This window comes from Typopeltis vanoorti, chromosome 23 (genome assembly GCF_054136105.1).
Source record: "Typopeltis vanoorti isolate ZY-2024b chromosome 23, IOZ_Tvanoo_1.0, whole genome shotgun sequence".
Classification (NCBI taxonomy): Eukaryota; Metazoa; Arthropoda; class Arachnida; order Uropygi; family Thelyphonidae; genus Typopeltis; species Typopeltis vanoorti.
This window is the reverse complement of record NC_143571.1, coordinates 53,082,030-53,104,550: the sequence shown is the minus strand read 5'-3', so window position 1 is coordinate 53,104,550 and position 22,521 is coordinate 53,082,030. Positions and strand designations below refer to the sequence as shown.

At 37.3% G+C, this 22,521-nt stretch overlaps 1 protein-coding gene across 1 annotated transcript in view; it reads left to right on the top strand.

Annotated features, from left to right (window-relative positions):
- Positions 1-17,143: 17,143 nt before the first annotated feature.
- LOC150093856 (protein couch potato-like) overlaps positions 17,144-22,521 on the top strand; it is a 170,483-nt gene continuing 165,105 nt past the window's right edge. The window contains exon 1 of the mRNA XM_090413028.1: positions 17,144-17,221. Coding sequence (XP_090269154.1) covers positions 17,144-17,221 — 78 coding nt within the window. The remainder of the gene's footprint in view (positions 17,222-22,521) is intronic.

The window sequence follows — 22,521 nt, the reverse complement described above, 5'->3', positions numbered from 1 at the left end:
ACTTTCCTTCAATTCTGGAATTGATATCCACGTAATATATTCAAAATTCATCTGAATTTTCGACAGAATAGATTAGAAAATTGTCTAAATCTGGATACTAAACAAAATTGATATCCACGTAAATATTCTATCATTAAAAGTCATAATATTCAAAATTCATCTGAAATTTCGACAGAGAATTCTCTAAATCTGGATACTAAACAAAATATCTTCGTCTTGATGGTAGCATTCACTTGGAGAAGTTCGTATTCCAGAACTATGGTCTTGATTTCTGTTACCTTTTCATGCCTATTCCACTAGTAATTAATTAAGGATCGAAAATTAGCTGGTATCAAACATATTTAGGAAAAGGTACGACAGTTTCATATATTTAAATTACTGTCCTATCGCTCTCATTTCTGTCTTTTGTACGTATTGTAAAAAGAATCCATTAAGTTAATTTTTACGCTACTTGGACTCAATCAAGTCACAATACTGAGAAGGGAGGGCATCCGCTTCAAAATTTCTAACTAATGGTGGGGATGGATATAATAATATAAATAAGATGATATTTTTCTTCTTGGAATAGCTTTGATATCCCCATCTTTCTTTGCATACACATATCAGATTGTATCGACTTTTCATTTTCCAACATGCTAATTTGGTCTTTCTCTTCTATCTTGACTTTACCCCTGAAGAGCTCTTAACGCGTATAATTCACAAATGCCTGCACCCAATCATAGCGTATGTTATCATATTCGAAGTGGTGCATCAACAGCTCCGAAAGAGATTACACTGATCAATGATTATCTCTTACCGATTTGCTTCATTTTCTTTCTCGTGGATGTCCACTTTTTCTTCATCCATGTTTAGCTATTGTGATAGCTGGTTCATCAAAATCAGCATTGACTGAGTTTTTGCTCACTTTTAAATCTCTTAAGAATGTATCAGCTAGTCACATCTTTTCTCAGTTCACTAGAACATATTGTTAAAAAAACAGCTTAGAAGGCTCCAATTTGTCAGCATAAAGATATTGAATTCCAGGATTTTAAAAATACACATTCTTTCATTCAAATAATGGAACAAAATTTGGTAGTTTTTTATGGACGTTAGTCAGTCATGTATTCTTGAAAAGTACAACCTGCAGCTCTTTTTTTTTTATTTAACGTCAACAGATTTCTCCTTTCTTTGACCTTAAGTCCAGGTGTGGTGGACAGTACCATACGTTAAACAACATCTCATGCTCGTGATCATTATAAAAATAATTATTAAAAAAACGAATATTTATGGAGCAGGTTTAAACTTATTTTTTTCGAGCACATTCCAGTCCTCTAATATCCTGAGGATTTTGAAGTTTTAATAAAATGATCAAAGTTCAAGTCATGAAAAGAAGAACAACAGGGAGGATAGAACAATAACGAAAGGAAAGTAAGAAAGTGAGTAAGAAAGTAGTGAGACTACGACCAAAGCCTCTAAAGCTATAACAGTATGTTGTAGGACACATTCTTTTTTAATTAATTGCACGTATTCTTGTAGTTGGTATTTTGTTTTACCGAAAATCATAACCAACTAGATCGGATTCGAACCCAGATCTTTCCAACTGAAGGGCAAATATCACGTTTTATTTTTCACAACTACTTCACAAAAGATACTAAACTGTCCAGAGAGAGAGAGAGAGAGAAACGTGAAGGTGACGAAAATCTGTAGGGAAGAAATGAAAGAAAGAATAAAAATGGTTTAATGCAATGACATGAGATTTGATAAGATGGACGGTTGTTATGAGGAATGGTGGCTGGAGAAGAGATTGAGGAGAGAAAGCACTAAAGGTGCATAAAGAAAGAGGAATATAACGATCGATGTCAGTGGGCGATAATACTGTATACTGTATGGAATTACACTTGCAGAAGATGTGGGGGATCGGTGAGCAATGTGTTTTATCCTTAGGATAGGTCGCGGAGTGTAATTTGAAGCTTGATGACCAAATGGGGGAAGTGGTTAAGTTGGTTGGTTGGTTAGTGCAAATGATTTGCAGTGCAATATAAAGCTGAAAAATGGTATGACGTGGAATTTTCCACCGTTGTTGTTGAGAGTAGCGAGGTTTACCATTTTTAGAGAATGAAAAATCCGAGAATGTGTGTTACTGATAAACAAGAAACGGCTGAAAGAAAACAATGAGCTGATGAAATTAAAGTATGGAGGGTTTAGAATTTTCAGGAAGAACAGACAGGCAAAAAATTGAGGTGACGTAGTTTTAATGAAAACGGATGAATTGTGTTCGGTAAGAGTGATGCTCCAAGAACATATTACTCTTATAGCAACAAAACTTTCAGACTTCAAGATAGGAACTTAAAGTGAACACGAAACAGTATTCCATCGGCTGTTGTTATAGGCCTGGAAATTCTGATGAGGAGGAACAAACTGAGACTGCTAGGCAAAAGATAGCCGAAAGATACCATAGGGTGCAACGAAGGATATATGTAAGAACCGCCATTCGTCGACCGACACGTTGAATACGGAGTATTCGAGGTTCCGGGTATCAACTGAAACATGAAGCTGCTCAAAAAGCATTCAGAACCGAGGCGCCAAACATGGGTTTCCATGGTAGGACTGAAATAGACGAGCCGAAAAGTACCCGAATCAGCATGCAACATTTTCTTCAATGGTGCAAAGAGCATGTACAGTGGGAGCTTGAAAGCTTGGAAAGCTGTGTTATGGAAAGACGAATCACGCTACACACTCTACCGAGCATATGGATGACGGGTGTGGATGTAGCGGATACCCGGTGAACGTCTCTTTCCAGAATATGCAACCAGAACCATGAAATTCGGAGGAGTCGGTGTGACGGTATGGTCCTGTTTTTTCCTGGTTTGACTTCAGACTTCTATTTATGGTGCTATAAACATTGAACTCTGAGAGGTATCTGAACGTTCTCGACAATGCAATGTTTCTACTTTGTAGCGTTTCTAGCCTTATGACACGATGCAAAGACAGTGCATCGTGTCATAAGGCTGCTGCCGTAACTGCCTGGTTTGTGGACATGAACGTCACCAGACTTGACTGGCATTCAGAGAGCCCTGATCTCAACCCTGTTGAACATCTGTGGGATGAACTGAAGCATCAGGTGAGGTCAAGGGACGTCTGTACCCAGTAGGACTAGTGGGTACAAACGTCCCTTGACCTCATTACATGCCTGCAGGAAGAATAGTCAAAAATTCTCATTGATTGCTATCTTGCACTTGTGGAACGTATTAGCCCAAGGATTGCTGTAATAATCGCAGCCAAAGGAGGTCCTATATGTTATAAAGATGGGCGCCATGGCTAAGCCCAACTAACGCAATTCTAAAAAAAAAAGAAAAAAAATAAACGAACAGCGAATGAACCGTATACTGACTAATCACAATCAATGGTGAAACCGATACCTGTGTCACGAAAATAACCACTCGCGTTTAGGGGATGGTTTGTGCAGATTCACTCAGCTTATCTTCTCCTTTTCATCATCTCACTTTTTTTTAATTATTAGTTTTATTATTGTTTCATACATATTTATACACAAACACATATCAATACTGATATTTTCAACACTGCCAAATTAGATAATCAGTTTACTTAACTTTCAATTATTCTCTTCCTCCAATATGTTAACGATTCTATAACTCATTGATGAAGGCGGAAGAACTTAATTCTTTCCAACTCTTTTCTTCGCTATCTTTTTATTATATCCTCTACTGAAGCTCGATGTTCAACCAAAATGCGAAAACGTTTGGTATCTCTCTTACATTATTTCTGAGTTAGCTTATACATTTCCATTAAATCTCTTTTTCGTCTCCTAGGGGATCGGGAAAATAAAGTCATCAGATTCAGCAAATTCTCAGTAATTCTTATAATTATCATGAGACAATCTTTTTACGTACTTAGTCAATCTCCTCTGAATACTCTCGATTTTGATGAGATCTGTTAAAAATCTTGGTGGAGTAAAGCTAGGAGTCACAACCCCGTATTCGCTTGAAACGGGGTTGTGACTTATTGCCTTACTCTTACAGATGAAGTTTATTTCAATTAATCCCACAATCTACTTGGCTTTACTAGTTGCCCATTCAAGCTCAGTAGATTGCCGTAGTCTCGTTTGGTTGGTGCTTTAAGAAGTCCAAAATGTTAGATTTCACACTTCGGTCGTCTAAGCCAAGAATGGTAAGATCGGATAAATCATTGGGATTATCAAATCCAAAACCTTCTGAAAATAACAGAAGGTTTTAGGATTTGACATACGTGTGTGCATTTTGGACCAGGACTTGATTAAACTAATTTGGAAGTGTTGAAGATGAAGAGCCCATAGCGTGAGCGTAGATATACTTATCATATCCAAAACGTGAAAAACCTAATATACAAAGGAATGAGAACATAGAATTTTAAAGTGTTGAAAAAGAATAAAAAGGAACATTAAAAGGAACATGTTATGTACACAGTAACCAGCAACATATGGGAGATAGCAGTAGTAAAATAATAATAATAAAAAAAAACAGTAACTCCTAAAGAACCTGCTCATAGTGATTGCCAAAGTCTTCGCGCATCAGTTAAAAATATAGTGTAGCAATTTTTCCATGTTTTCATGCTTTTTATGTAAGTGAATCAGCCGAGTCCAACTGTATGAGTAGAGGCGGCTCGTGCATAGGCACTGAGGAACTGCAGCACCCCCAAGTTTTCTCGATATATAAATATATTTATTTATTTATTCATATTTGCTTGTAATATTTAATTTCATCATCAACAATCCTATACAATTCTCTTATTTTGCATAAAAAAATAATAAAAAATCCATCTTGTAGCACTTAGGAAGGCGAAGGACGCTAGCAGCACTGTGTTTACCACAGTGTCATATTGCTACGCGCGCAAGCATATGCACGTCACAGTGAGATGGGAGCGCTATTAGCGTAATACGGCACTGTCCGTAGCGCAGTTCCACTTTTGTTTATATGCAGTTTGCCCCAGTAGTAGAGCGTTCGTAGAGTATTCTACGGTAGACCCAACATGCATGATTATTGTAAATTAATTGACTTGTTAAAATTTATAACAGAAAATACTTTAGATTGTGTTCTTAGTGAAATTACTGTATTGATAAAAATTCTCTTGAATTTTTATCAAGATTAAACATTAAAGAGAATTTAATGTTTAATCTTTTTTTTGATTAAACATTAAATTCAACATTAAAGAGAATAAAAACATTTCCGAGGAACACTATGAATTAGGATAGGTTAAATGCACTTGCAATGATTTCAACGGAGAAAAAATTCTTCAACCGTCACACAAACATCAAGGGAAAAGTTATTGACCTTTTCGCTCGAAACAAAACAAGAAGAATATATTTTATTTTTAAGTAATTTTGAATTATACCAAACTGTATAACTTTATCGATAATAAGCAAAATTTTTTCATGTTTAATTTTTTTTTAAATTTTAATCATAATTTTGATATTTTATCCAAACACGTATACACTGTACTTACAGTGTGTATGTATAGGATGTCCCAAAATTCACGCAAGATTTAAATTTAGCGCCATTTGTGCGGTAAAGTGTTGCCAACGAGAAAAAAAAAAAGACAGCGTGACAGTTCAGGGTTATTAAAAATGGAGCGCTACACGAAAGAACAACGCATTTTCATTGTTGAGCAATATTTTAAAAATAATGAAGGTTTGGCAGTTACAGTTCGCAATTTTCGTACAAAATATGATCGGAATAGTGATTTAACTTCATCAACTGTGAAAAGATTAATTAAAAAATTCAAGGAATCTGGATCAATTAGTGATCTTATACACTCTGGCCGTCCTTCAACAAGTCGTTCAACAGAAAACATCGAAGCAGTTCGTGAGAGTGTTGCTGAGAGTCCAGGAACATCAATTCGGCACCGTGGTCTTGAACTGGACATTTCGAGAAGCCCTCTACAGCGTATTCTCACGAAAGATGTGCATCTTTATGCTTACAAAGTTCAATTGACTCAAGAACTGAAGCCTACTGACCACACACAGCGGAGAGAGTTGTTTGAATGGATTATGGAACAACAACAAGTGGATGCTTATTTTTCGAACTAAATTATCTTCAGCGATGAGGCTCATTTTCATCTTAATGGCTTCGTTAATCGACAAAATAAAATTGTCGCATTTGGGGTTCAGAAAATCCACGAGTGATTGTTGAGAAACAAATGCATCCACAACGTGTCACTGTTTGGTGCGGATTTTGGGCTGGAGGCATCATCATCGGTCCATGCTTCTTCGAAAATGCGCCTGGTAAGGCAATAACAGTTAATGGTGCTCGCTATCGCGACATGATAATCCAGTTTTTTGTGCCTAAATTGCAAGATATGGATGTGGACGACATGTGGTTTCAACAAGACGGTGCCACATGCCATACAGCCCGAGAAACAATTCAATTACTGCATGAGTCATTTCTTGTTCGTGTAATTCCCGTTTTGGTGATCAGAATTAGCCGCCCAGATCGTGTGACTTAACGCCGTTGGATTGGGTTTTTTGAAGGTTTATGCCAACAAGCCCACGACCACCCACGCCTTGAATGAGGAAATTGAGCGCTGTATCAAAAATTCAGCCACACTTATGCAAAACAGTCATGGAAAATTTCGACAAAAGAGTGCGTATGTGCCAGCAAAGCCGTGGAGGCCATTTACTCGATATGCTATTCCATGCATAACCCTATACTGTATGCTTTATGAATCAATAAGAAATTACAATTTTTAATTAAAAACCTGTGTTTTCTATCAAAATTACTTCTTGCGTGAATTTTGGGACACCCTGTATATTTCGAAAGTTGCAACACCCTCCACGATTTCAAGTCACGAGCCGCCACTGTGTATGAGTTTAATCCGTTAATTTCTTTTTCATTCTGGGTTTGATACACAACTCACAGCTAACTAACCTGCGTCATCTTGTCGGTATTGAACTATACGTTAGTGCTATTTTATTCAGTAGCCAATTCAATAGGTTACTGAATAAAATATCTGAGTGGTTTTTGTGGGTAAAACCAATCTTTCTCTTAAATAGTTCTAGTTCTTACCTGGAATTCTCATAATATGACTTGTTCATCCTCCTTTAGTGAAATGATCCTAGAGAATATGGATCTTGAGTTTTAAGCTTTTCGTTTACCAACACACAGAGAGAAAGCAACATCTGTTTACAACTTTAACTCTGATACAACAACATGACAAATTATGAGAAATATGGGAAACTACCGCTAGAGGGAGCTGTTTAGTGCAAAGTTGAAATCAATGGCTTTCAAGCATCTGTACGACTTAAGAACAATTTCATTTCCTTTTTTGGTTTTATTAATTAAGCTTTACAATTAATTTTTATTAATTAATTTTTGTTTTATTAAGTTTTACAATTAATTTATTAACTTACATATATGTGCAATTTAATAAATTCATCACTTGGTAATTATTAACAAGTGATTGATTTGTTTTTAACAACTTTAATGGCGTCTTCCACACCCCAACCTACGTGGGAGGGGGTTCGAATACAACTTTGGAAATAGGCGTTTCTGGAGATGAATGTTATCTTCCGGCTGTGAAACTTTCGCTGTTCTGTTTATCGGAGACTCGAAGTGACTTGAAAAAGTTTGGTTTCGTATCCAGAGCAGAATTTCCGGATATTCTAAACAGCTACACCACGGGCGATACTCATAGTACTGTAAGATAGATTTAAAACCTTTTGTGAATACAATTCACATTGAAAAATAACAATATTCATTAATAAATGAAGTTGTTACTTGAACGATATTTCAATTCCTCCCAGAGGAATATTCCATTGTACATTAGTATTAATATCGTCGGTAGGCTAATGTTCACGTAATTGGGAAACCTTGCTCGAGAAACCAAACATCAAAATTGTTTAACGAATTTCAGTCCTCTAAAGCAGCGATTTTCAACCGGTGTGCTGCAGCACAGTGGTGTGCCGCAAGATTTATGAAAACAAATTAATTGAAAGAAATAATGTCGTAATTTGCGCATTTATTTATTAGTGTCTGGTCTTCCCTCTTCTTCTGTGTGTAAATCAATCAAAATTATGCCTATTTTTTTGCCAGATCATCAAAAAAATTAAAAGAATATATTTTTAGTGTGCCGCAGAATTTTAATAATTAGTCTACGTGTGCCGTGTTATGAAAAAGGTTGAAAAGCACTGCTGTAAAGGATAGCGCTTTCACTCATTGATGAAATTCACGTGCTACGTAAAGCTATTCACAAACATTCATGCCTACGATGCAATTCGAACCCAGATCGTTTTTGGCTAGCCAGCGAGCGTTGTCCACTCGATTCTTCATTTCTTTATCTAATTCTTCTTTCGTGTTTCAAGACGCAGTAGGTGGTATCCTTTTAGCCCAACGTTTGGGAAATCGGAAGTTCGTGAATAGCGCTGACGTGCTGTACATTTGGAACATGTTATGAGTTGAGTTAAGAGGAAAGAAAGGCAGCCGATATCCACCTTTCACCATCTTCAACGTGTTAGATGTTGCGTGATGTTCCTAATCCTAATTGGCATTAGTTTGTATGTAACCGTGTGTGTGTGTGTGTGTGCGTGTGCGCGCGCGCAATAATTTTTCTAAAATTAGAAACCCAATTTTCTTCAAAAAAATAAAAAAAACTAGAAAAAGTTTCTGTAGTTAGTGAATAGAATCGCACTGGTAATGAAATAATTCAGGTAATTCAGGTAATTCGCACTGGTAATTCAGGTCCTCCAGGTTTTTATATTACTCCTACCTTTTCAGTTTTTAATAAATTATCGATAAATTCCTTCGTCTCGTGTAATTTTCTTGCATCCATTAGAGGTTTTAGAAACACTTATCAGTATTTATTATTTATTCACAATGCACAAAAGATATAAACTCGGCTTTACAATTTTCAGTCTATCGAAAAACATTTCAAATGCAGTGGCGCATTTAAGGATGAGATAAAACGTAGGCATCATCTTTTATCGGTTTCCATTGGGGAAAATCTTTTTTTTTTTTTTATTGACAAGATAATGCAATAAATCTCTGCAGTATTCACAAGAGATGTAAAACAGCTGCTATTGATGGAATAAAATTTAATCTAAATGGTGAAGTAATAGGATAATAAAGAGATTACTGTTGTCGGCATTTAATCAGTTTCAGTCTGAAGCCACTAAATTCTTAAACATGTGATTAACAAGTCACAAAAGAGGGGGGGGGGGAAGATCTATATCGGTTTTCTTTAAATTGTTTTTCCAACGTTACTAATGATGAACTTTATATTTGGTTTTCTTTCTCGACATTTACTATTTAAGAACGATATTATTAATGTAAAGCTATCATATTCCTAGATGAATTTAGATTACGCTACAGATATAGGTTGGGGAAGTTAAATTCATTCTTAATGAACCTGAGAAGTTGCAAAATAGTCGGGGGTCTATTGAAGAAGTTTATTAATAAGTTAATGACAATAAGTGCCCGGTAGACCTTAACATACAAGCATTACAATTTCCCAAACTTCATTTTATTAGAATCATTTCATAGATTTGAATTGTGGAATTAACCAGCCATGTTTGCCATACGAAAAAAGAAAAAAAAAAATGTTTTAGCTCACTGAATGTTTCAGTCCGTGTGTTTAATTTTCATTTGCATATTATGCCATCAATTTGCGTGTAAATAGTTTACTTGCTATATCTGTACCAGTTTCATAGCGAAAGGAGGCGACAGAACATTAAAGAATTTATCATAAATGTATAGTCGCTACTATAGTTCATATATATATAGTATAGTTACTACTATGTGTAGTAAATTTGAATTGGCAGATACTTTCTTGTTAGGCAGTGTCTTAATTGTGATATCGGCTATACTACTTGTGTTTATATAATCCACAATCCATGAGAAAACCAAGAATGATTGACGCCTAGACGTAAGATGGTTTCGTCGCCATCTGCCTTCCCCTGACATTAAATTAAAATCACTTGACACGACTGCTTCGCGCTTCCGTGCACCCCTGCTGGTTGTCATATCCCTGATGGCCTTCTTAATTCGGAAACAAGAGTAATGAGACGTAAACTGTGGACTGGATAATGAAAAATATTACTAAAAGTGTGTGTGGATGTGTGTGTGTGGGCGGGGGGGGGTGGAATGAACATTATATGCCGATATAAACGGCAATCTATTATTCATGCAAGATATTATATTCTTGGTTTAATCTTTTATCCAAGTGTAAGCAAACAAATTTGGCGAGAAGTATCTTCACGATCTTCAGGACTACTTGTAGAGGATGCTTACTTAACATCAATTACCTTAGTATCTCATAATGCAAAGCACACTTCCGAAAGGAAGTGTTGTGTTGCGATGCATTATGGGAATGGCCACTATTCAGACCGATTTCGATCTTTATTGTGGTCTCAGCAGTGGGAGTCAGACTCACTAATGTGATACTAACATTACTACTCTCCATGCACGAGTCAACATTTTTTTCTAATTTTTCTTCCTCTTAATTTTTCCTTCTAACTGTGATCTTAACTTCATTATTTTGACCTATCCACTGTAGTTACTGTAGACCTACACCCTTTCGTGTGTGATGACTATTAAAAATCTCAAAAATATTTCACAATACCAAGCATTCTGACTACTAAAGAGATCATTTGATCCAACCATAATACTAGAGGAAATAAGCCTTTAAATTGACCAAGAAAATGATATAATTATTTAAGGTTTAAGCCTCTGAAATTTTGCAAATAAGAGAATCAGAAGTACTTTATTTTAAAGTCTAGAGGTGATTCCAAAAGTTTACAGTCTCTTCCAGATGAACTAAGTATCATACGCTTTACTGGTAATCGTACTGTCAACCACTGTATTTTGTCAGTTCAAGAGCAGAGGAGTTTCCTACTCGATCACAGAGTGCAGCTAAGTTTTGCTAATAATAACGGGTTCATGAGAGTCCATTTGAGCTTTTTGCCCAATCTCATGCCCTAATTTCATATTGAAATATCTGAAATGTGACTGCATTTAGTTTAAATAATCCTTTGTTGGATGTTGGATGATTTCTCATTCAATCGCAAAAAGAAAGAGAGAGAGAGAGAGAGAGAGAGAGAAAATTCTCAAAATTTTTTCCTCGTTTTTTGAGTTTCTCGTGGACAAAAGAACACGGAGAAGCTAATTGGTGTTGGTGGTGTTCGCTTGCGTAGAGAGACTACTAAGAAAACAGCACCAAAAAAAGACCTGCTGAGTGGCCAATGCACATATTTCACCCATAATTCTTCTGAAACACCTGGTAAACGAGTTTGCAACGATGCCCTCCTGAACGAGGAAGCTGAACTTCAATGACACCGAAGCAGAAGTCCATGAATTCTATATGTAACTTTGCCACGTTGTTTGTATTTCAAATGCCATAGAAATTGAAATACGAGGTCATCCGTATGAAAGTGAATTCTGAACACACACACACACACAGAGAGAGAGAGAGTGAGAGAGAGAATAAACAGCTTCTAATTTTTAGTCACAGCTACATGTACAGTTCTTTGGATATTGAAGCCGAGGAATAACCAAGGCAGTCACATATCAACTCACCCACGCATCCTAAAGGTTATTGTAAATTACAGATTCACTCTCCAATGATGTATATTTCGTTATACCTCTTCTTTCTTGAAACCTGGACCAAGAATTTCACAGTAGTCAAACAGCAGGATTTGAAACTTATAACGATCCCAACTACTGAAGAAGTGCTCAATATGTTTTCTTCATATGCGATGGTACACTTCAATATATTGTACATCCCATAAAATACTCTTTTTTATTTATATTTGTTAAGATCAACGCTCTCCTTCACACACGTACGTGTGTGAAGGAGATTATTCTTATCTTATAAGGTTATTCTTATCTTTTGTCATTGGTATAAAAGATTGTAAATCTATAGCGCATTTTAATACTATCAGTGAGTAGATGTTTAAAGAATCTGGACATCCAGCTCTAGAGACCAAGCAAGTCACTTTTTCAAGCTGTTTCACGCCTACAATAAGCAGCTTATGAGACTGGGCAATGAAAGTCATACAGAAGCTAAAGACATTCACAAACATTCATTCCAGAGTGGGATTCGAACCCACAGCCTTTTTATTTAAAACATGAACACGATGAAGCTGATTGAAGATGCTCAGCCAGCCAGCCAGCCATTTATTTTATTTTATTTTGTTTTGTTATTATTATTATATTTTTTTTTTTGTGTCTCTCACGAAAGGCTTCTACCCATAGCACATTTGTGCCATGGGTATGCTAAACATGTTTTCCCCATTTTTTAGTAATTTTATTTTTGTGTTTTTTTCATTTATTTTTTACCTGGTCTAGCTCTTTTTTCAAGGCACTTTCCGTCTCCAATAAGAGGCTGTGGTGTCAAGCCTGTCAATGAAATTCTTCTCCAACCTAAAGACAATCATGAACATCCACACCCACAGAGGGATTCAAATTCGCAGTCTGTTGATTGGAGAGCAAATACGTCAACCAGGCCCGTACTGATACAGCACTATATGCCAAACAAACGTTAACAAATTATTCAATTCTTCAGGCCCACCTTTGTCCCTAACTATATCATACTTTGACTCTTCTGGGTATACAGTTCATAAGTTTTTGATATCATTCAAGTTTGCTACGAGTTGCCCTAGTTTGTACTACGTACTTGTACTACGTGCTTTAGGTTACGCTAGTAGTCGCCGATACGTTTATAGTTACTGTATTCGGCATGAAACTCTTTGATTCCGATCTTTGAGTTTCTTATTCGGTTTTAAAACAATGTGAGATTTAATATCCCCTTAATTTCAATAGTCATTCAAGTATTTTGAACCATTTTTCCTTCAACGGACTTCCAGGGCCATACACCCTTCTTGCATGCATTGGTCTCGCCCCAAACAAAGTGTCCCGTTTAGTCATAAAGTTATTCTATTGGACTGAGATCGGTTGACTTCAGGCTAGTTAAGTTTTTCAACATTACTTTTCTCAAACCATCCTGCGATAGTATCTGCAAAATGGCATAGTACATTGCCATGCTGAAAATGTCATGAATCTGTTTCCGTGAAAGTGGTACAGTGTAGGAAGCCCTGAATTATCCAAATGACTTTTATATCTATCAGTGGTCATCCTTCCAGACACTGCAACTCAAGGTCTGATTTCATACCAGAAGGATTGGTATTATTCACTCGGCAGGAAACATTTCCTTGATATCCACCATGTGCTCACTCGATCATCTGATCAGAAACGGGCGCACATGATTCATTGGTCCGTATCAAGGACTTCCAGCGCTTTAGGGAACAATCACAAATGTTTCTTTACGTCAGTTTAGTCTGTACTGTTAATTGCCATAGCCGGCAGCTGCCTTTTCTGAGAAAATGAGACTGCGCAGTTCTTCTCATAGTGTTCCACTACTTATTAACTGTATTCCTAAGCTGCTGCTTAATTGTTTCCACGTCGGACTGCCCTAATTTCTTTCTCACCCTTCCTAACATCCTCGTTTTTTTTTTTTTCTTGACTGTGGTGGCTCCTTTACATTTCTATCGGCTGATAATGTTATAGAGTTGTACAATCGATTCTAAAGCGATACAAGTCGCATGTGACCTGTATGAGAGATATCTAAATTCCCTCTAGTAGTTAGCCACTGTGTACGATTACGGCATGCTTTAAAAAAGTTTGGGGAAGAGTTTATATTCGTACCATTTCTGTCTAATGAAATCTTGAGTTTTGAAGAATTAATTTTGTTATCGTTTATGAGTAACAAGTAGAAGTTTATAGTTTTCTTTATCGACAAGCATTTCGGCATCTTAGCTTGATTTGCATATTTCCCGTGTGCTAGTAACTATTTGTAAATATATGCTGGCATATTCGATAACACTTCTATGTCGCTTGCGCTCTGAGGTATTTCACTGTGTTTATGAACTATTTTCCACTTTTCCTTGTGGTATCCATTTCAGTAGCCCCCCCCCCCCTCCCCCCGCCCCCCCGCCGAAAGTCATCGCATTGCGAGTGCATTCGTCGGTGGAAAATTGGCAAGGACCAATTTCTACCTTCGCACTTATGGGGAATTGGAGTGCATCGTGATAGACGGAGGATGCACGAATATATCAAACCACTGCCACCTCATGTTCCTAATCGAACTGGTATTTGAAAATGATTTCGTTTATTTGCATGTACATCGTGTGCTTTCTACGGCTGATTTTGTCGTGTTGCATGGTTAAAAAATTGACTTCATTCGAAAGAAATATCCATAAAAAAGTAAAAAAAAAAAAAGTTCCTCTGGACGATCACTATGGAAAGTTTTCAATAAATTCTTCTTTTGCTAATCTGGAATCGCTGACGTCATTGTGTGCTGTACAACCGATCTTACTTTAATGTGATTTGTGAATTTATGAACTTTTTAAGAGGCCTAAGAACCAGTGATCATTTATTCAGAGAATAGAATGATCAATCATTGTTTTGGGTGATATAATTTAAATTGCAAATACTTCGCTAATTTGGTTTTTATTATGAAGCCTAATATATCTTATTTTTCAAGGAAAATGCTGTTATACAGTATGCTTTGCTTAGCCAGTAATATGCCAAGGGCGAGAAGAAATAGAAAAATTCATCCACTAATAATTTTAAAGCAGGCAAAGTATGCTTAAGTGCATGTGCGTACGGAATAATACACATATTAGACGAACTGCAATAACAAAAAGAAATATCTGAATTCTTTCTTGATGAAAATTTAGTAAACAAAATATACCCATAATATATCTTTATATTCATTATGAAAATTTAAAATTATAAAGCACTGTCATATTGCCTAAACCTATGAAACAGTAATTTTTTTTTTTTAGATTTTTTTACAACTCCTTTATACCATAGTAGTGCCTAACATTGTGCCATACAACAGATAATCATACTAGTGCCTAACTAAACGTATAAAGACTGTATAAAGTATAAAGAAACTGTAGAAAACTAACTAATTGTATAAAGAAACTAACTGATATTTTAATTGGTAGCCGATCCATTTGGTATATGTTTTTTTTTTTCAGTAAAGTATGCACTCCTTACTGAAAAAAAAGTTAAAAAACATTGCAAGAGCTTGATGCTAATAGAAGTGGGTTTAGATGAGATATTAGCAGGCGTGCCAAAAGAATTTGCTAGGGAGTTAGCTGCTTGTGTAATCGGCTTGCTTAACCTGAGTCTCAACACGACTATAATTCCAGTAATAAAGTTGGAGTTAGAACAGATGCAGTCAATAATACACGATTCTTTATCTACGGCATAGTTTTTAAGGCATTGGAGTGGTTGATGAGAAATTGCACCAGCGGTAGGTAGACAACACCTGGATTTTTTTATACAAAACAGCATGGCTTTGTTAAAAGGTAAGACTTGTTTTACCAACTGATATTATACAGTTCATAGTGACAGCGGAGTTGGATAAGAGGAATGGATACACAGTGATTGTTTTAGATTTTGCCAAGGCATTTTAGTGATTTGTAGTCAAATCAAACAGTGATTTGTAGCTCTTTTTATAGCTATAATTTATAGCTCATGGCCGGTATGGCGGGAGTTGGGCGTCATCCCTGGAAGCTGAGTAAGGGTAAGGGTATGGTCACGAAACCGGGAGTGCAGATCTTTTCATGGTTTGTAAGTGAATGGAATACGCTGTCGCTGGACACGTATCTAAGGTGAATGCTTTCAAGGAGGGTTATGATGGACAACAGGCAATGAAACCTTCAAGGGCCTTAGCTCGATGAGTCCCTGACTCTCTAGAGGTACATATAATAATAATAATAATTATTATTATTATTATTATTATTATTTAACGTACGCACTTATTTCAGTAAACTATATATTTTAATTTTTCCACGTATTGCCATTAAAAATCAACCGGTATTTTAAAAATACTTCTAAAACTACCAAAAGTTTCGGGTTTTATTTATTTATTTGTTTTTTTTATCAAGAATGAAAAACTTTCAAAAATTATCGTAAATTTTCACACGAATCTTTTTGAAAGCTTTTATTTTACTTCCTATTTATTTCTATCACAAGTAAGTTTTGGTGCGCCCTCTGTTATCTTCATTTCATGCATTGTCATTACAAATTTATATGAAAAACAAAAATCGAGCTTATTGTTTCTCTGCATCGCAGAATTTTATACCTCTTAAAAACTGACAAAAATTTTATCGCTAAAAAAAATTCTTCACAACTATTTTGATCAATTTTTGCTTTGTTTATTATCGTGCGAGAATCTAAACTATATTTATTAACAGCTTAAAAGACGCATGTAAAGCAGCTGTCCTCTGTTTTCTTGTCGGAAGTTTCACGTAAAATATATCGACAGCCAGTGAGTGGAAGCGTGTCACCTAAATCCACGACATATTCCCGATATGACATAAAAATAAGTGCTAGTGTCACACTACAGTAGTCAATTTCTTTTTTCGTGTTTGATCAATAATTCTGTTTTACCGAGCCTTCTCCGTTCGTTGCTTGTCACAGGTGAGTTCTGCTTCCAAGGTCACTCCAATAGTGCGTTTTCCCTCTTTCTGCTCATTACGTGTTTTTTCTCTTCCCCCCCACTCCCTTTTCCCAACCCCCCTACTGACGAGGGTTATGACATGTCCATAGATGACGACGGCCACCGCCACAAACTACTGCTCAAAACCTGGCACCGGTCCGTCATATAGCATGCATCCGCGCGGATAACTTATCATCGGATTGGAAACTACCGTGTGACGTCACAGCAATGCGTCCATTTCGCGGTGGGAATAACAAAAGGTGAGTACCACGTAAAGGTAGGCGCTGGAGTGCCGCGTGCTCGACTAGAATCGGAGAACTCCTCCCCAGTTGGAGCCGGCGTATATGTAGCACGCGAGTCGGTGGTCAGGAGCTGCACCCCCTTCACTTTTGCACTGGTTGCACAGCACCTCCGCACACAGGTCGGAAAAAATCAACTGTGAGGAAATTTTTTTTTTACAAATCGCCGATCATCAAAACAAATAAACAAACAAACAACCACAACAAAAAGTCTTCGGCACAGTCTTTGTGAAAACCCCACGCTCACCTGGACCAATCCGTCCCCTCTGTAAGAGTCTGACATTTTTGCCGGCGCTTTTTTTTTTTTTGGAAGACTCTGTGTTGTCACCTTCCTGTCCTAATCACCTGGTTGGTGTCGACCGTCCGAGATGTCTACGGCCACTACGGAAAGTTCAATGACCCTCAGCCAGAGCATGGATTCTGTTAATACAGTCACCGAAGAAGAGGTAAGAAATTTTGCATATTATTATTATTATTATTACCTGTGCGTTTCTTTCTATCTTTCGCTCTCTTTCTGTATTTCTCGTTCCTTAGCTACCGTAACGGCAGACATGACGCGTTTTGCAAGCCCGGGTTAAAGCCGACGAACAGATGTTGGTAGTGGCAAGTCGCCGTTGTGTCGATAGGGCAGCTGTAGGCGCGCGCATGAGAGAGAGACACACACACACACCGAGTTGTGTGCCACCAGGTGTGTTCTCTGTGCCGGCGAACATTGTGTTTGGATATACGTGTGTGTGTGTGTGTGGTTTCAGGGCAGACGGTCGCTTCAGTAGACTCACCCGAATGACACAAGCCTCTAATTAGAAAGTATTTACAGCCATGAATATTCACCTTACATTAGTATTAAAACATGGGTGTTTTAAATTATTTGAAATGATGTATTATTTACGTTTTCTTAGGGTGTATTCATTTCAATACCCTGGGATATCGGTCGCTTTGATTGTGCAAAAAAAGTACTATAGAAAATAATAATAATAGTGTTTAAGAGGAGTAGCATGGGAATTTACCCAGAAACAATACCCTTAACTATAGAAAATATAATTCAAAATTGAATTTATAAACCACCAAGGTTTATAAATTCCAGTTTCACTATCGGATGATTGCAATTTCACTGTTTATGTAATATATTCTTTCCTTTCCTTTCATTTATCTTATATTCGTAAGTCAAGTATGGTAAACGACTTTATCCATTCAGTTTAAATGCCCCGAACTTTGTTTTTAGATCCCACCTGTCTTTGACTGTTCTACAAAATTTCATTTCAGCACTTGGATTATTTTTTCTTTCATTTTTTGTTGGAGGACTTACGGTTCGCTTCCGTATAATAGAAATGATCTGTATAGAAAAATTTATAATCTATTTTTATGCTTATATTAAGGCTTATTCAAATACATTAAGTGCCGCTTGAGCAACTGCACATCTTTTTCATCTTCCGTCAGATCAGATGAAGTCTTAGAAAAGTTGCACTGTTCTAAGACTTCATCCGACAATTTTACTTCTTTAAAGTCCCCCTGACTCCCTCTGAAGGCCATTTTTGGTTTTAATTTTGATGTAGCATTCCTATCCTACTATATCATGTTTTGTAGATCTTCTCAATCCTTCTGGTGTGGCTACCTAGTTAGAGACGTTCAAGTTTCTCTTACCCCTTTAATTAGTTTCTCGTAAACAGTTTACACATCTGTACACAGAGAGGGTCTACAAAAAAGTCACATAACTACTTAAAAAAATAATAAATATCACTGAATGAAAGTACTCTTTTGCCCTTTTCTGACTATTGATGTTCTTTCATCTGTATATTTGTCTGTATACCCTTCGTTTCTTAGGGTCAGTAGTATTTCACCAATGATTATCAAGAATCAGCAATCAATATAACTAACGTCATTAAATAGAAATTAGAAAAAACACTAAGCATTTATTTAATTGTCGCTCGAATTGTCTTACCTTGTTTGTCACTCAGTTATTCTATTTGTTTATCGATGAAACAGCTGCAGATTCGTCAAATCCAATCTGTCGCAGTGTCGATCAAATGATTATTGTTAGAACAGACAAAAGTCTTAGGGGCAGGTGTGAAAAGATGTTTTCGAGAAGTCAACTGAATACCCCTCCCCCACCCCTGGTAAGGAGAGTGGGAGAGTGAAACCATTGTGTCCGACTATAAAGTAACGAATATTCTGTTTAGATGTACTCACAAAAAAGATCTTTAAAGAAAAAAACGCCACAGTTGAAATTAGTTTAATAATTTAATTTCAAATTTGTCATCCAGTAGTTGAAAGACCGATTTTGGGATCCATTTTTCAGATGTTGGTTATTATGAAAAGCGACATTTCTAGGAATATGGATGTACTTCATTCTTCGAGTATTCAACTCGGAATGAATGGGAAAGATGGATACCAGCCTCGTGTTGATTTCCCCACACCGTATTCAACAACCCTTTAATTAGTTGTGCACCGAATCCAGGTGTGATTGCGGGATGAACTTTCATATAGACCACCCCGACAATTTCTTGCTTGACCTCCGAAGACCTCTTCGCACCACAAATGAAGACAGCGACGTTGTTAATGAAACTCGAGTAAGTGTTTTGCATGCAGCGGAAGGGATGACGATTGAGAAAAATAGTTTGGTCGTCCGCACCGCTGATTTTTGTCCCCGCACGAGATCACGTAAACAAAGGTACGAGCGGACACAAACAGGGAGGAGGGTTGCGGCGGAAGGAAGGAAATATCCTGTGTGGGTCTGTTTCTCCCAGTACGGCAGATCTGCCTTGTTCATGGTCTGCTTCCAGAGCGTAATATTTTTCTTTTTTCGGTGCAGGCATCCCAGTGCATTGTAGTGTTCTCGCTGAAAGCGGGAACAGGCTTTTCTGCCCTCATCGCTGCTCTGGACCCTTCCTCTTCGGATATGTCGTACTCTATTCAGGACAGGAAGCTGTTTCATCTCCTCCCCCTTTTCTGCCCCTCCGGCGGACATGCTCGCAATTCAATTCCCAGTCATTCAACGGCTTCGCTTCCGCGCCCCTGCGAACTGTCCCCTAAGGCTAAACTGCAAAGGTTCCGGGGAGAGAGAGAGAGGGGCTTGTGAACCACCGTAACTCAACCTTTTGGCCTTCACCTTTTGTGTAAAAATCGGCAACAGAAAATGCTGGGAGAAATCGGAGAATTAAGATGGTGACGTCACGATAGGTTACGGCCATATTTGACGGGACGAGAGGAGTCGAAAGGGGGCGAACGCTTTCTGCGCACATCCCTGTACTCTAGATCGACGGATTCTCCGGAAGTACATCCGTGAGAGCGAAGGTGATTGACCCCATTCCCATAACCCCAATGTAGATTATTTGAATAATGGCGTAAACGTGTTGCCACATATGGGCATATGCACAGACAAGTTCCGAAGAGAGTGGTCAATCAGAAAATGACCTTTCACCATTTGTTTGAAGATGGTGTTGGTCTGGGAGCGATCTCTTTGTTCCCCAAAGTTAAAGACAAATCCAAAGGTGGACCTCTAAAAGACAGTTTGGAAATGGATTAAGAGTAAAGGGCTTCTACTAAGAAGGGAGTTATTGTTCTTAGGCAACTTCATTACAGAAAAATGATCACAGAGTTAAGTGCCTTAAGAGAAGATTGTCTGTTTTATCCATTATAAGTGATGTTTGTTTTAGATTTATATTCAGTTTAAATCACATGTGTCATTATATTATACAAGTAACGGAAATCAAAACTGTAGATATGTTTCTGAAGTGTGCTATAAGCAATATTAAGGATGGTCGTGATTTTTTGCAAACTCCGGGCAGATGTAATTGAAGCATATTTTAATTCGTTTATCAACTAAACGAGTAGCATAAGGGGAGGCCAGAAAACACCAAACATTTCAGTTTAGCCCAAGTGAGCTGGGACACTAAGAATTATAAAACAACAACAATAACAGAATTTTTGTGAAAAAAACTATGCTATCTTCATCTAAGATTAACTAACAACTACAGTTGGAAAATATCTTCAAAATATGTGCCATTCTTCCGGCTGCATCACTCAGTTTCTCGTTCACACGGAAGAAAAATTGGTTATTTTTAATTTTTTTTTTTTTTTCAGTAGTAGAAAGGCTATTTAATAATCTGTATTTAAGTTACTGATGGGTTGTGATTAGCTTTCAGAAATTCGATAAGATTTGGAAATAATATCACGGGAAGCGTAAAGTGTATTTTCCTGAAGCGTTTTCTAACATCTTTATATGTCCTGCCTATTTACTCAAAACCGAATCGGTATCAAATTAGATTCTGGTTTCTTTATAGAGCGGACAACATACACAAATTATGTGTGTATATTTAACACTTTGTCATCAGCAGTTACTTTCAATGATCATTTTATTCTGTTCTGTTTTCTCTTGACGATGATGGGCGGTTGTGAGTACATACGTGTATGTGCATGAAAAGAAAATGGCTTCTCTTCATTTTCAAATGGTTTTAATTAATTATGAAAGTTGTTTGGTGGTTTTAATACATTTTCGTGCTACATTTTCCTCATCTCCAATCACCAAGAGAGAGCAATGAATGGTAGAAATAGTCTATTTCGTATTCGGTGACCTACCTGATGAAATTACTCCAATTAGAAACATAATTATGAATTGATGAAAATACCATAAAGGGCGGTGGTTTGTTACCACCGACCATTCATTAGTTTTGACCTTAGATGTGTATCAAGGGAATTGTCCGACGAAACAAAATATATATTCGCGCATCGAATTCTACCAAATCTCCAACAAGAAGCAAAAATGTTCGGGACTGGGAGTGTAACTATTGAATAGGGTGATCGACTTTTAGTACGCAGATCGGATTACCTAAATGCTGTTGCTACAAGCAAAATCCGTAACCTAGGTTATCGTCCCGCCTCCCGCCCACAAAACGGCGACATTCCCTGGCACACACACACACACACGCTCCCGATGGCGACACTGTTGCTAACACTGCACTAGGTACTTAACAGCACTACTGCAGCTACCAGCCAACAGAGTACGCCATGCATGTCTGTGTTTGCTGTTGCTATGACAACCGAACCAAAATTTCGACGTACAAACACACGTGGACGTCAGGAGATAGAGTACAACAGAACAGCGCCATTTACTATTAGTATTATTGTATGATAGAGGGGATGAAAGGGGGGGTAATTCAACACCAAAATAAGGGGTGTGAAATAAAACGATGATGGAAGTAAGTCATCAGAAGTTTCAAGGCCTCGCGTGCATCACGAACGACCACACACAATGACGCCGAAGCGTACCAGGTACCTTAAGTGTGCAACAGTACCTTTATTGCCATGTAACCATGGACGTGTTGATTTGCTTTTGCTTGTCATCGGCTACAGGAAGGCAACAGACACAAAGTATTGGAAACTTCCAGATAAACTGGTAAATGGTGTAACTTTCCTGGTAGGCGCCTAGATCGATAAAATGCCACTCATTTGTTCATTCAGAAGCTGACACAAGTTGGCTTTCATTTGGTCAGAGCGTTTAAAAGATTATTGACGGATATCTACTGACCCGCCATCATAATCCACTTCTTCGTTGAGTGATTCAACAATTTACTTAGTGACTTCATCAAAATTGAGTCAGCAGTGTAACAGCGGTCTGAGTCAACAGTTGATTGGTACAGTCGTCAACAGACGTTGTACAAAATGTAACAACACAGAATATGGTACATGTTCAAACTGTCATTGAGTATTCAGTATCAGTGAATTCGACATACACTTCGTAACGCCATTA